Consider the following 15,852-nt stretch of genomic DNA (forward strand, 5'->3'; position numbering starts at 1 on the left):
TTACAGACTTTCACTTTTAAAAAAATATATAGTTTCAAATCCATGTAGGAATAATAAATATGGCCTTTTATTTTGAAATGTATAAGATGTAAAAACTAAACAGAAAAAAACAAAAACAATAAAAGAAAGAAAGATGAAAAATCTAAAATACTCTAAACTTTGAAACACTGACTCAGATTTCGACATTTTCACATAGTAAATCTCATTTCGATTTAGTAGGTCGAAATATTATTTTTATTATTATATATTTAAAATCTCACAGTTTTAACTATCTCATTATTTTTGGCTTTATTATTTAAAGTCAGATTTCTCTTTATGAGTAAATCTCATCATCTTGATTTACTTTGAAATGTAAAACAGTTTGAATCATTTCCTTCCTAAATGTTAATCAATATAACCTTTTATTTTGAAATGACAGACTCCACTTGTTTTAAAAAACCAAACAAACAAGACACTAAGTCTAAATTCTGACGAAGTAAATCAACAGTCAAGACATTTTGATTTAAAAATATCCACATTTCCACCAACGATTGCATCTTTTATATTTAGTATCATTTTGACTTTGTAAGTCACAATTTTGGTTTATGTCATGATTTTTACTTACAGGTCAGTTTTCAGTTTCAAAGTAAATCTCTTAATTTAATTTAAGGAAGAAATGTTCACAAAAACAGTTGACTTTTTTACTTCCAAAATCCATTTTGAAATAAGAAGTTTTATTTTGAAATGATGGATATTCCACTCCTCCGTATATATGTAAAACATTTGTGATAAAAGTTAAAATACTTGGTATACTATACGGTAAATCAAGATTATCAGGTTTTAAATAAAAAATAATTCATTTTGATTTATGTCATTATGTTTGATTTACTATCCCATACTTTTAACATTAAACACTTTTTATTTCATCTATTTATTTCTTTTCCTGGTATGATTGTTCTTCCATATAACAACCTTGTATGTTTTATATCTTTTTTAAAGATTTAAATTGAAGGGTTCAACTATGTTTAACATATTTGACGCTATAAAATTGCAGGTCAGTGAAGTAAAAATAAAACTTCAGCCGACAACAGAAACACTGTAAAGATTAAATAACCATAAATAAATATTTATATGGAAGCTGAGAGGAGCCACAGTAATAATAGTTATGACGACGCAATGCGGAGGGTCTTGCTTCGCCCTGAAGGGGATTCTTTCACAACAATGACCTGCTAGCTGAACATTATCCTGCTTATTACACGGCTACTTACTTAAGAAATCAATAATTTGGAGCAAAAACGGTCCGCCAGAGTCTGAGATCAGAACTGTGCCCATAGCAACGGTCTGTTATGCATAGCAACGGTCTGCTATAAAGAAATAACAGACCGTAGAATGCTGTGATTGACCAATCAGAATCGAGTATTCAACAAAGCCGTGTAATAAGTACCTATAACACAGTTCAGTACTGCAGTACCATAATAATACTGCAGTACCATAATAATAATACTGTAGTACCATAATAACACTGCATTAGCGTCAGCAGGGAGGATGAAGACAGCCGTCTGTCACTCAGGACCCTTTCTGTTTACCTGAACACCTGGAGGACAGACACAAGCAGAGAAGAAGAAGAGGTTAGACTTCCTGTTGTGTTAACGGGTCTCTCCACTATTTTTATAGTTTCCTGCTTCGTCAGGGTTTTCCTTCTTTATGGACAAATTAATTAAAGTTGAATTTGTCACAAAATGAAAACAGATAACACAGTTTTAACTCAAACAAAGATTTTAAACATAAAACAGGTTGTTCATATTTCTAACAGCCTTTGGATCGAGTCGATGAAGTGTTGGTGAAAGCAGACGTTCAGCTTTTTATCTGTAATTTTCCTTTAATGAACATGAAATTTAGTCAATAAAGTTAAAAGATTAATTATGTGCGGCTGAGTGCCGCTGTGTTGGAGTTCTCCCCGGAGAACGAGAGGGTCGCCTCTATGCGACTACGAGTCGCTGAGAGGAAGTCTCTGACTTTGTGCTTATGCACCAAACAGCAGCTCGGAGTACGCGGCCTTCTTGGAGTCTCTGGGTGGCGTCCTGGAAAGGGCGCCGACTGGGGACTCTAACGTTCTGCTGGGGGAGTTCAACGCTCACGTGGGCGACGATGGAGAAACCTGGAGGGGGGCGATCTGAATCAGAGTGGTGCTTTGTTGTTGGACTTCTGTGCTAGTCATGTATTGTCCATAACAAACACGTTCGAGCATAAGGCAGTTCATAAGTGTACTTGATACCAGAACACCCAAAGACTTTGTGGTAGCATCATCAGATCTGCGTCCGTATGTCTTGGACACTCGGGTGAAGAGAGGAGTGGAGCTGTCAACTGATCACCACCTGGTGGTGGGATGGATCAGATGGCGGGGGGGGGGGGGGGAGGGGGAGGCTGGGGACATGGAATCTGAGTGGGCCGTGTTCATTGTGGAAGCGGCTATGAGGAGTTCTGGTCGGAAGGTCGGAAGGTCCCTGTCGTGGCGGCGACCTAAAAACCCAGGAGGCCGTCAAGCTGATGAAGGAGGCCTTTTGGGCTTAGTTTCCAGAAACAGCTGACAGGTACCGGTTGGGCCGCAGCTGTGGCGGTCGTCAAAGCAGAAATGCGGGTGTGGGAGGAATGCGGGGAGACCATAGAGGAGGACTTTCGGTTGGCTTCAAGGAAGTTCTGAAAAAACGTTTTTAGAAAGGGACAGCAGGGTTTGACTCAGGCTGTGTTCAGCCGGGGAGGAGAACTGCGGACCTGGACTTGGGATATCATCAAGCAGTGGAAAGAGCACTTTGAGGAACTCCTGAACCCAACCAACACATCCTCCATGGAGGAGGCAGAGTGTGAAGACTCGGGGGAAGGCTTGTCCATGTCCTTGGCAGAGGTCGCTGAGGTAGTCAAAAAGCTTCTTGACGGCAAGGCGTCGGGATGATGAGATGCTGAAGGCTCTGGACATTGTTGGGCTGTCAGGGACAGTACCTGTGGAATAGCAGACCGGGGTGGTGGTTCCCGTTTTTTTTAAAAAGGGGGACCGGAGGGTGTGTTCCAATTATAGGGGTGTCACACTGCTCAGCCTCCCCAGGAACGTTTATTCTGGGGTGCTGGAAAGGAGACTCCGTGGAACAGTGGACCAGCTCTTTACCCTTGCAGAGCTCTTGGAGGGGTCACGGCCGTTTGTCCATCCAGTCTACATGTGTTTTGTGGACTTGGAAAAGGCTTACAACCGTGTCCGTCCCCGGGGGGTCCAATGGGGGCTACTGCGGGAATATGGGGTACCGGGGTTGTTGTTACGAGCCATCCGGTCCTTGTATAACCAAAGTGAGAGCTGCGTCCGTATACTCAGCACAAAGTCAAACATGTTTCCAGCGGGTGTCCACCAGGGTTGTCCCTTCTCACCGATCCTGTTTGCAGATTTTCATGGACAGGATCTCAAGGCGCAGCCAGGGGGGAGGAAAATGTCCGGTTACATACATATATATATATACACACACACATATATATATATATATATATATATATATATAAATACATATATTTTATGCTTTTATAAACAACTTGTGTTATGACATCATTCAGTCTCCATGACGATTCTAACAGCTGTTCCCAGAGCTGCAGGAGAACTGATCTCTAATCAGCTGTACATCAGATTATTAAACTGATCAAATGTTTGATCAAATGAAGTGTGAAGCTGATCAACACGTCAAAACTACACAACGACACACATTCACTTCCTCCGCTGTGATTTTGAATTATTTACGTAGATTTATGAATTCAGTTTTCCTTTTTGTGTTTTGGGAAAATTCAATAAACTATTTAAAAAAAAACAGTCGGACAGACGAGACCTTCAGACCTGATGAACATCTCGTTACTGGAACCGGAATCAGATGTTTGAAAGTTTGACATTAACGGCTGGTGAAATCTGAGCTTTCTCTATAAACAGGCTGAGAGTCAAAATGTCCGCTGTGTAAAATCTGCTTTGTTGATTGTGTTCATCGTTAAAGGAGCAGTCCGACATTTCACATGAGGTCTTCTCAGATCAGTTTGTTTGTCCCAACAGCTCCAGAAATCACAAGGTTAGTTTAGGCGGTTAGAAATTATCTGGCTTTGATTAGTGGAGCTCGTTGGGGTCAAACACGGCTCTGCCTGAGAGGACGAGTTCAGGGGAGAGAAATACCCAATAGTGTTTTCGGTAACGCTTCATTTTCCTCATAGTAACCAAGTAACTTATTTGAAATTTCTTTGGAATTACTGCCAAATTACCACAATATTTACCTCAAAAATCAATCGAAAATTACTTTGTTATAACATTATTTAATAATTAGACACTTATATAGCATATAATGGTTAAAAGACGACCCTAAGGCTTGAGAAGTGGCGGTGATTTGAAAAAACTGTTTCTTTTAGGAGGAAAACAAACAGTTTCTTTAGATTATGGAGTATTAGAGACAAATAAATCTAAGATTTAAAGAATAAAGCTGAAATATTTTGAGAATAAAGTTATCAGGTAACTTTAAATAAACTTTTCTTACCGGTTTACTTCAACAAGTTTAAAATCTTGTGATCTAACAACCTTTTTTTAATATAATGACTTTATTCTCAAATATTTCAGCTTTATTCTTCTCCAGATTTATTTCTAACAGGTTGTTCAGTGGAAACTGACAGAGGTGTAGAAGAAAAAAGAAATAAAGTGAATCTGAAGGAAACAACCTGAGATAGTTTTACTATAATTTACCTACAAATTAAGACAAACTCCAAAGTGTTTGAGTCCATGTCCTTGTTTATAAAAAACTTTACCAAAAGAAGTATTTACAGGTTCAGAGGCATTGGTACAAGTCAACAATCAAGTGCAAACTAACAAACGATCCCTCAAACACAAACGTCCAGACAGGAAGAGGAAGTTGAAAACAATCCTGTACGGATCCTATTGGACGGTTCTCCGCCTGCAGCGTCCAATCAGGAAACACCGAACATCCCTCAGACAGTCGGAGAAATAACAGACTTTAACACTAACTGCAGTCAATTTTACAGGATTTTTGTTAAACTGCCAGCAGGTGGCGCTCCAGACGGTGAAAAGTGGAATTATGGATGTTGAGTCCTGAAAATTAAATCTGCAATTTTTAAAGTTTGGCACAAATTTCAAAAATTTGTTTGATTTTTTTGTTTGTTTTTGGAAAAAAAAAAAAAAAAAAATCTGTGCAATTTATTAAAAAAAATTAAACACAAAATTAAGCAGCTGCTTCTTTTAGTATCTGTTCAATCTTAATACTTAGTGTAAACAGGATGTGATATTTTACTGAACAGATTATCGAACTATTCAACGGAGAGCAGACGTAAAATGATTTTATCTAGAGGCGGTGAGTTAATTATATCTGGAGAATCAGAGGTTGTTTTCTCAGGATAATCAGAAAAATATGTAATTTAAACCAGAAATCAAGATGTCATTATTTAGATAATAATCCCAATATCTTTTCATTAATATATAATTTAATATATTACATTTTACAATAACAAACAAAACAAAACAAATAAAATTAAATTAAAATAAAAACAAAATAAAATAAAATAAAATAAAACAAAACAAAACAAAACAAAATAGAATATTGGGATTTCAATATTAGTTTTCTCAAGACAACGGTATATTTACCTTGTTATCTCCAGAAAACAACCTTTTGTGTTCCCGAGATATTTATCCTGTTATTTAAAAAAATAATCCAGCGATAACGAAATATTTCGCAAAAAACAACCTTTTGTTTTCTTGTGCGAACGAGATGAGTTATACCATCATTAACTTGTGATCTCAGTATTATATGTTAAATATGTTGTTTTCTAGACATGAGAAGATAATCATCCTGATATCAGTATTTGAGCCTCTTGATTCTCCAGATAGTTTTCCTGTCACTCCCCTAAAACAAGTGACATTATTATTTTGAGATTATGATAAAAATTTGTTGTCATTCCCATATAATTAACTTGTAATCTCAGTATAACGAGATAAATATGTTGCTTTCATGAAAAAACTAAATGCTGTTTTGTGGAGATGATTATTTCAATATAATCCAGAGATTATTCTAGCGATATCTCGAGATAAAGACACATTTCTGCGTTGCGTTAGTGAGCACAGATGCTCTCGTTTTGTTAAATAATGCGAATTATCTCATCAGATATTTATTACACGTCACGATAAATCGAGTGTTATGATGTTGATCCCATTATCTCCAGCTGATATGTCTAATTTATAATAGTGTGTGCATGTTGAGGTCTCGTTATCTTGGGATAATCCAGATATTTATCTCATAATCTCAAGATTTTTTTTCCAGTATGGACAGACAGATAACACTATTTATGTATTTGCGATAACAGGATCAGTTTAATATTTTGTTCCTCTTTTTTTTCTCGGGATATTTATCTGGAGAAAACAACGTCATCGTTGTGAGATAAAATAATTAACTTGTGATGGAGATAATGAATCAGCTTCGTACTAAACTTCATTCTGATTATAATACTAACGGATAGTGTCATACTCGCCGTCAAAGCAACCGCTGAATCCTAAAATCTCAACGACAACCAGATAAAGTCTCTATCTGAGAGCTTCCTCTTCCTCTTCTTCCTCCACCACCCAGCAACAAAACCAACCACCAGATCAACCTCTCATTCCCACATTAAATAAAAAATAAATGATATATTAATATAGTTTTAAAGTTCCCAAAAGACAGAAACTGATTTCTTTTCTTTACAAAAACAGAAAGTAACAAAAAAATATTGTCTTTTCTTCACTTCTTTTTGATTCTTATGATAATAAAACACAAAATCTTTGGGAGAAAAAAAAACATTTTTGTTTTGTCTCCACGTCGGTCTGCAGGAGATGAAGAACGTTTCTACAGAAAGATAATTAACCATGACTCATTTCCTTGTTTTCTTGAAGGAAATATTTGTTGTTTCTCCGTGAAGCTGAAATATCTAATTATAAAATACTTTTTTTAAATTTTCCATTTCATGAAATCCAAAAAAAAAGTTATTTTTATAAAACAGTCACTATATCCTGACAGTAATGCATGAGACAGGTAATCTGAAACAATCATGTGTCCTCCGGTGCTCCTAATAGCATCTGCAAGACTTCACAGACCGGAGGAAAACCACCAATCAGAGCCGAGCTGGAACCTTGCCGTCTCTGAGCAGCTGTCAATCACTCGTGAACTCCGAATAAACGGTCAAACTATTCAGTGCTGATCAAATGTGAATCAATATTCTGTTACTGTAATGCCTATTTCTCTCCTCAAATGTCTTCAGAAACATCTTGTAGTATACTGTTTAGCTGTAAAATGAGAAAGATAGTGACCCGGCAGCCATGTTGAGATCAGTTGAGGAAATACCAAGCACCGCCCACCAGCCGGAGCACAGCCAATAGGAACGCTCTCTCTCTCTCTCTGAAATGACCTGTGATTGGTCAAAGTCTCCCGTCACAGGCTAGATTTTATAAGGCCTGTAAACAGAGCCACGAGGAGGTGCAGAAGTCTAGTTTTCTCTCAGAACACTTGAATTACAATATGCTGAAAGGTTATTATGGAATTTTTGCCCAATAATGCCAAAAATATTCTGCCTACTGTAGCTTTAACAAATATTGCGATTTCCTCATCCTGCGTTTTGACAACAGCAGTAGGCCAAACTGCGATTTTGATAAAATTTCGAGAAATTGTGATGCCCGAGACTAAAGACTTCATCAGTGAATAGATCAGGTAATCAGCTGATCAGGTAATACCGGAGGCGTTGCCTTCAGATTATAATGTGCTTCGGTAACAAACGGACCGTCTCTACATGCGGTGGATTGTAACCAGACTCTGGCGGTCGGCTGTTCGTCACCTCCTGCAGCCGTCTGGAGACAAAAACATCCCAACCCCTCCTCCCAAAGTCAAACAGCAACAACAGGAAGCAGCTCAGCGGACGAACTCGACTCCGAGCGACCGACTCGCCCGCCGTACCGACAGAAAGACATTCAGGACGCCACCCTGCGCAGGACGTCTTCTTCAACAAGACGCCTGCAGCAGGACGAACTTTAGAATAATGATTATTAGGTTCATTCATTTAAAAAAAAAAAGGTGCTCCAATCAACGAGCACCGCCACCCTATCAGACCCCCGTCAGATGAGACGGGAGCTGTTTGTGTCCCTCACACCAACCAACCGTTCTGGATGTTCTCTGTACACGTTAACGTTATCGTATGGCTTCTGTACAGATGAGCAGGAAAGGCACCGAGCACAAACGTCTCAACGTGGACGCCGACAGGAAGCGGAGTTTGACCTGCGACCGGTTTTCACTGAGCCGCTCAATCAATAATTAATTATTCATTTAAAAAAAACAGTGAAAAACATGAATGTTGTAATCAGCTGATAAAGTTTTGATTCCATTATTGAATCATATTTAATTATTATTTTTCTATCAACTCATTGATCCCAGAACATGTCTAGTTCCCAGAATCCAAAGTGACTCTTCAGACGTTCAGTCTCATCGACCAGCTGAAACGTTCATTCATCAATAACAATGAGGAAATAATACAGGTTATTGAGAATTTAAACTTCCGATCATCTTCTGTGGATTTTCTTTCAGTTTATTACACGGCTTTGTTGAATACTAGATTCTGATTGGTCAATCACGGCATTCTACGGTCTGTTATTTCTTCATAACAGACCGTTGCCATGTATTACAGACCGTTGCTACGTATAACGAACCGTTGCTATGTATTACAGACCGTTGCTATGTATAACGGACCATTGCTATGGGCGGAGTTCTCTGGTGGACCGTTTTTGTGTCACATTATTGATTTCTTCAGTAAGAAGCCATGTAATAAGCGGGATAATGTACAGTTAGCGGGTCATTGTTGTGAAATAAACCCCGACAGGACGATGTCTCAGTTCCTCTAATGTCTCACATGTTCTGTTTATGTCACAGTGAATCTAAAGAATCTCTTTTGAGTTTTGGACGGTTGGTCGAACTAAACAAAACATCTGAAGACGTCACGTTGGACTCTGAGATATTTCACTGTTTTAATTCACTTTTTAAATTAATGATTCATCAAATCAATGAAAATAATCATTAAATAATAAACATTTAACGGATGTTGAGGAATGCTCAGTGAAAACATCCGATCAAACTGCAAATTCTCCTCCAGCAATAACAACTAGAATCAATACTCAGCGAACAGTAAGGCGTTTCCTCTTTCATTCAGTTAGTAAAGTAAAGAGTTAAGTTAAGGCAGAGAGGGCGAGACAGGAAACAGACAGACAGCTCCTTCCCCCTCCTCCTCCTCTTCCTCCACCTCCTCTTGTGCTTTGAGCAGTTAGTCTGTGATGTGGATGGCAGGAGGAGACGCGACACCTCCCTGAGCTCTGAGGAGGAGGACAGAGGAGAGGTTAGTGTTTAGTGTTTAGGGAGGGAAGAGGAGGAGGTGGGAGGAGAAGCAGAGTTAAAACCAGACGTTAGGAGCGCTGCTCTCCTTCCTCACCTCCTCTTCTTCCTCCTCGAGTTGGAAGGAGAAAGTTCAGAGTCACAGTAGAGGAGCAGGAAAGTGAGTCTCGGCTCTCCTCCCCGTCACAAACCAAATGTTAGTTTCATCGACTCCTCTGTTCTCCTTTTCATCACAGGAGGAGGAAAAAAGGAAGCGAGGAGGTCTTTGTTTTGAGTTCAGGAGAGCAGAGAGACGGAAACGGAAAGAAGGGAGAAGTTTTATAAAAAAGAGAAGAAAGAAAATAAAGAGTCTCCTCCTCTTTTTCTCCACCGCCGTCAGAGTCTCAGGAGGAGGGGAGGAGGTCAGAGGGAGGAAAGAGGTCAGGAGAAGGTCATGAAATCTGGGAGAGGTAAGGAGGAGGTCAGCAGATGATCAGGAGGAGTTCAGGTCAAGGTGAGGAGGTTAGGAGAAGGTGAGGAGGAGGTGGAGAGACCTTTGCAAAGAGCAGGAGACAGAGAGAGATAGAGGGAGTCACTTCACCAGCACTGACTTTGGCAGAAACGCCTCCAACTCGGCGCCTTCGTTCGTCCTCGGCGACGCCGAAGACGCCGAGGAAGACGAGGACGCGCTCGGGGACGAAGAGCCACCGGCCGCTTTGGGAAGGCTGTACATGTAGACGGCGCCGATGACGAGCCCCGCCCCCGCCGTGAAGAGCAGGTCCACGTGGAAGCCGAACAGGTAGATGGACGTCACCGTGGAGACGATGATGGAGAAGGAGGTGGCGAAGCCCTTCAGGATGTTGTCGGCGTACTTCACCACCACGGCCACCAGCAGCCCGCCGAACGCCTGGTTGAAGATGACGCACCACACCATACTGGTGTAGCCGAACGTGAAGCCGTGCTCGGCAATGGCGTCGCCGTCCTTCCACCACAGTCCCAGCATGCCGAGCGCCATGCCAAAGATCCCCAGCTGCACGTTCCTCATCCAGACGGACGCGGAGCTCCCCTTCAGGATCTTCTCAAAGTAAACGCCGGCGAAGCCCGACGACAGGCAGCTGATCACCACGGCGACCAGACCAACCATGTAGTTCTGGTTGGAGCTGTCCGCCACCGACGCCTCCTTCTTCCCCTCCTGCTGCACCTGAGAGGGAGAGCATCAATAACATCTATCGTCAATCAATCACTTCACTTACTGATCAGTAGGGTCGGACCGAACCGGTGTACCAAACTTTACCGCCAGTAACCAGTGTTAAACCAGTGTTTATCTGAAATGACTCCTCAGACAGGTGGAGCTGAAGGTGAGGGGGACGTACCTGAACGATGGCGACTCCAGCAAACAGCAGCAGCAGAGAAATCCACTGAACTCTGGACAGAGACTTCCTCAACATCATCACACTGAACAGAGCGGTGGTGAGGATCTTCAGCTGGTACGTCACCTGACGGAGAACACAGAGACGATCCACACTGACACTCCAACCAGCAGTGAATGTATCTACTAACTAGTACCCTTATATCAGTGAGCCTCACTGTTGTTCCTTCATCACCGTGAACACACACACTGTAGTTTATGCTGACTCAATCCCACATACACCGTCCTGCTGACACTAACACTCACTAGAGCACCACATGTGGATTCATCCGCCGCTGAAAATAGTCCCCAACAAAGTCACGTCTTCAGTAACAACCAATGGGCGACAGACATCAGACAGTATTGAGAGACTAACATGTTTTTGGTGATGATATCAAAGAACGTATATTGATAAGAAGTGAAGTGATAAGAAGCTCTGTTGCTGAAGTGCCCAGCAGCAGAGCTACGCTTCTGCCATTTTGGACTGAAAGCGGCTACCAAACGCCAGTCAAACGTCGGCATGCAGGGCGGTGCAGTCCCGTGGGTCTGATGCACGTTTATTATGCCGAGGAAAATAACTCTGGATTCAGATATTAGTTCATTTTAAAACTTTTAGGACATAATGATTTAAATGAGGGCTATTTAAATGTTCCTACTGGGAAGTTGATTTACCTAAAAAAAAAAAAATGATTCTCTGATTTACAGTCTCTTTATACATCCATGGACACAGACTCATTGGCGTTTTCAGTCCAAAATGGCTCCACGGCGCCATCTAGCGGCTGTTGTTAAAAAAAGCACCAGACTTTAGTCTCTTTGTTTCTAAACTCTTTGATGATATGAAGTCTGACCTGGAAGGTGGCGGCTGGCAGGTTGGAGATGGCGACGTACTGCAGGTTGTTCTGCAGCGTGTAGATGAGAGAAGGAACGGCCAGTTTCAGAGTGTCTTTGTACTGAAACACAATGGAGTCGACCAGGAGGAGCGCCGTTTCCTTCACATTGACTACAGACAGACAGAGACCCAGACAGACAGAGACCCAGACAGACAGACAGACAGAGACAGAGACAGAGACAGAGACAGAGACAGAGACAGAGACAGGTTAGCATAATGAAGAGGACCCACTGAGTGTGTTTACGTGTTCAAGTTTCCTGTTAATGATTTTGGAATATATATAATATATACATTTAATACACAGAACACTTCCTAAACACACTCGTCATGTGTCTGATCCACTTACATCTCTTCTGCAGCAGGATGATGAGCAGACACGTCAGGACCTTCAGGATCTCCGCCATGACGACGGCTGACGTCGTGAAGAAGCGATCGCCCGGCAACGTGCGTACGTATCGGATGCTGAGGATGAGCGACGCATTCTGGACCACAAGCACCGCCAGGCTGATGTACTTCAACTTCCTGTTGACTGCAGGGAAACACCAAAACACACCGATCAAACCTCCATCCGTCTCTACTGTCCTGTTTCTACTATAAACTGACCGTCAGTCAGCAGACTCCAGTTAAATTGGCAGATTATATTAGTTTCACTTTACAAATCAAACACACATTCCTGCTGATCATTTTATAAATCATCCATCAGATTTTATAGGTTTTTAGATTTCCATCACTTTACTTCAGTATGATTTTAGTATCAATATTTCTCTTCTTCAGACAAAAAAATATTTTTTAAAAGTTTCTAGTTTGGGATAAAATTGCTATTTTTGTAACACCTTTTCAGAGCTGAACCAATTTGTTGATTAATCGCAAACTAGTTTGATAATGAATTAATTATTTCCATTGAGTCCTTGTTCCGTCTTCTTAACTGTGACGATTTGCTGCCTTTATTTAACTGACTGTGAACTGAATATATTTGGACTGTTGGTCCTGTAAAATAAAACATTAGAAGACGTCTCCTTGTGCTTTCAACTAATTAATTAATCGAGAAAGTAATCATCAGATTGAATAAAAGTAAAAAATACTTTTCATTTTGTGGGTCTGATTTCCTAATAATGTTTTCAAAGAACTCTATAATCTAACACTTTACACTGTACAGTACATTCATTTAGCGACTTACATTAACTACTAATTAAACTAATTACAGGGCTAATAGAGACAAAGCTAATATAATCTAATATTTATATAAGATAATATAACATATCGTTTTTATGATTATTTCTAATTGTGAAACCTGCATTGTTTACTTATTATTTTTGAATTTATCAATAAAAAAAGGACACACCTCGGGCCGATACTGACACAAATAGCTGGATCGGATATCAGTGACAATAGGGCCGATCAATTAAATTAAGTTCTATGTTTATATACAGGAATTTTAATTTCTGTTCAAGTTTTGACCAATTTGTTGCTTCAGCCCCGACACCGACCCGCTTTTCCTGCTTCAGCCCCGGCTCCGACTCGCTTTTCCTGCTTCAGCCCCTGCACCAACCCACTTTTCCTGCTTCAGCCCCAGCACCGACTCGCTTTTCCTGCTTCAGCACCGGGGGCTGAGGCAGGAAAGGCCAACACTAGGATCAGCAGTGATTCAAGGAGAGACCTTCGTCTGGTCAGCTAACATTACTGCCAAGCAGTTGAAATATAGAGTGATATTGTGGTTTTAGCTGACGTGTGTCGCCTCACTGTTTTGAGCGATGCTCGTTCATGTCTATTTAGAGCGAGCAAGCACGTGCCTGACGCTGACTTTCGTTGACTTAACGGCCACAGGTGTCGCTGTTAACAAGCATTTCTGAAAGTTACAAATAGTCCCTTTAACTGATGGTGCATTGTTGTAAGTATTTATATAATTTTATCTTGTTTAGATCTTAAGATCTGGATGTTAATTACTTTTATCATGCTTTTATTGTAAAGCACTTCGTAACCTCGTTTTTGAAAGGTGCTATATAAATAAAGTTGTTATTTTGTTTTACAAAGTTAGGAATGCAATGTTTAAGTCAAGCCTGATGTTGCCTTACACGTAAAAAACAATGATCCCAGTCACTTCCACACAGTGAGGCATACAGCTTATTAATTAAACACTGGTATCGGATCGATACCCAAAGCCCAGGTATCGCTATCAGTATCGAGACAGAAAAAGTTGGATCGGTGCATCCCTAATAACACTAGAGAAATATATCTATGCAGTAGAATACACAATATAAAGAATATTGGAAAACACTATAAACATACCCGACTACCACAACTAGCATAAAATAATCTAAAATATAAACATAGAATAACCTAAAATAAGATAAGAGGAACCTTTATTAATCCCTGGGGGGAAATTCAGGTTTCAAAGCAGCAAAGCGCAGATACAGAGGTACAGGTGTACAAAAGATTATAAAACAATAAATAGAAATAGTGAATGGACATAGCGTGTACCGTCCATCGATAAAAAATGTAGCGTACAATAAATAGATGTAATATGTACAGTCTATAACATGGTATATGGGATGCAGTGTAAAGTAAGTTTAAAGTTTAAAGTGCACCAGTGGCACATTCTATATACATTAGCAAAGTGTGTATTACTAATAGTGTTATTAATCTATCAACGTAAACTTTGCACATGTATGTTGATGTACTGAAGTGTAGGTGTGACCCAGCAAACAATAGTGTGCGTGTGCGTGTGTGTGTGTGTGTGTGTGTGTGTGTGTGTGTGTGTGTGTGTGTGCGTGTGGGTGTGTGTGTGTCTAATCACACACAAACGTCCACGTCAGCAGCCCTGTGACGTGGACGTCAGAGGGCTGTACTTGTGGTGGGCTGTCAGCAGCCCTCTGACAGCCCACCACTAACACACCTGGTGGTTTATTCACCTGTAATAATGCTGTCTATCAGTGTGTTAGCATTAGCCGTCGAGCTCCAGCCTCTACTGAGTACAGTATCATCATTAATTATTAACAGCTGCACACAAACTAGCTTTACACTAGTAAACAGTGAAGTTAGCCTCCAGCTCAGCTAGCATGCTAGTTCAGTTAGTTTAAATAAATTAAAACAAAAAACGACACTATCTTCATTCATTAAACACCGTGATGTTGTTTAATAATGTCAACATTCGTTAGTTAGCATACTAGTTAACTTGTATTAATAAAAACCCTCATTAAGTTAGCTAAGTTTGGTTAGCTTAGCTGCTAGTTAGCTGCTAGCCAGCTCAGCTAGCACGCTAGTTTAGTTAGTTTAAATAAATTAAAACCAAATACGACACTATCTTCATTAATTAAACATTGTGATGATGTTAAATAATGTCAACATGTGTTAGTTTGCATACAAGTTAACTTCTCTGGTTAACTTTTATTAATAAAAACCCTCATTAAGTTAGCTAAGTTTGGTTAGCTTAGCTGCTACTTAGCAGCTAACTAGCAGCTAACTACCTAGCCTGTACCGCTCTGAGCGTTGATGCAGAACCAGACTCAGTTTAGGACTTTATTTAAAGACATTCATATTATTATTTCCTCCCGCCGGTCCTCCCATCAGGTAGCTCCCCACAGTGACTGAGTGTTTGGGCCGTGTGAGGTTACCCCGTCCGCCGGTTCTCCGTCCCTCCGGACCCACTCACCGTCGCTCTGACTCCGGCTCGCTGTCTTCTCCTCCCCCGCAAGGCTGCTGCTCCCTGCGGCCATGCTGCGCTCGCTCTACCCGCCGTCAGGTCCAGACCGGAGCGATGCTTCCTTCACCTGCTGCTGCTGCTGCTCGGCTAACGTTGAGCCTCCCAGCCAGCTAGCTCTACTCCCCCTGGTTCACAGTAGTTTAGACCCTAAACCGGAGCACAGACCTCCGGTTTGTTTGTTTGTTTGTTTGGGTTACAGAAGCGGGAGTCAGCCGGATACTAAGCCGGAGCTGAGGTTAGAGGAGCACCTGGATGAAAACTGAGGTGAGGAGCTGACTGAGGTGTTCAGGAAGTGAATGAACTACAGTTGCAGAGACGGGACGGACTGACAGGATGCATCACTCTGAGGGAAAAATACGTGTTGCTTCCGTGTCACTGTGCTGTAATACACAAAGATAAGATAAGATGAACCTTTATTAATCCCCAGGAGGGGAAATTCAGGTGTCAACGCAGCAATATCAGCAAACAGAGTGAAACACAG

General features: G+C 40.9%; 1 protein-coding gene and 1 long non-coding RNA gene across 3 annotated transcripts; one reads left to right on the forward strand and one right to left on the reverse strand.

Moving 5' to 3' along the window:
* Nucleotides 1-1,297: 1,297 nt before the first annotated feature.
* On the reverse strand, nt 1,298-15,692 carry slc35a2 (solute carrier family 35 member 2). Of its 2 annotated transcripts, none has more exons than XM_037772716.1 (6): nt 15,321-15,692; nt 12,018-12,200; nt 11,631-11,782; nt 10,748-10,870; nt 9,986-10,575; nt 1,298-1,573 (listed from the first exon to the last, which is right to left on the reverse strand). In XM_037772716.1, the coding sequence occupies exons 1-6, from the start codon at nt 15,382-15,384 to the stop codon at nt 1,546-1,548; spliced, it is 1,140 nt and encodes a 379-aa protein (XP_037628644.1). In that variant the 5' UTR covers nt 15,385-15,692; the 3' UTR covers nt 1,298-1,545. The 2 variants fall into 2 exon arrangements, with proteins under 2 accessions (XP_037628644.1, XP_037628643.1); XM_037772715.1 differs by lacking the exon at nt 1,298-1,573 and adding an exon at nt 9,136-9,376.
* On the forward strand, nt 9,269-12,935 carry LOC119489836. The gene is made up of 3 exons (XR_005207265.1): nt 9,269-9,399; nt 10,721-10,861; nt 12,031-12,935. It is a non-coding gene; the product is annotated as an uncharacterized LOC119489836 (long non-coding RNA).
* Nucleotides 15,693-15,852: the final 160 nt, after the last annotated feature.

The sequence above is a fragment of the Sebastes umbrosus genome, chromosome 6 (genome assembly GCF_015220745.1).
Source record: "Sebastes umbrosus isolate fSebUmb1 chromosome 6, fSebUmb1.pri, whole genome shotgun sequence".
In the NCBI taxonomy this organism is placed as follows: Eukaryota; Metazoa; Chordata; class Actinopteri; order Perciformes; family Sebastidae; genus Sebastes; species Sebastes umbrosus.

Coding starts and splice junctions, on each gene's coding strand:
- slc35a2 (XM_037772715.1), bottom strand. CDS start 15,384: ATGGCCGCAGGGAGCAGCAGCCTTGCGGGGGAGGAGAAGACAGCGAGC. Junction 10,576..10,747: donor CTGGAGTCGCCATCGTTCAG/GTACGTCCCCCT, acceptor TCTCCCTCTCAG/GTGCAGCAGGAGGGGAAGAA. Junction 9,377..9,985: donor TTGGAGGCGTTTCTGCCAAA/GTCAGTGCTGGT, acceptor CCTCCTCCTCAG/AGCTCAGGGAGGTGTCGCGT.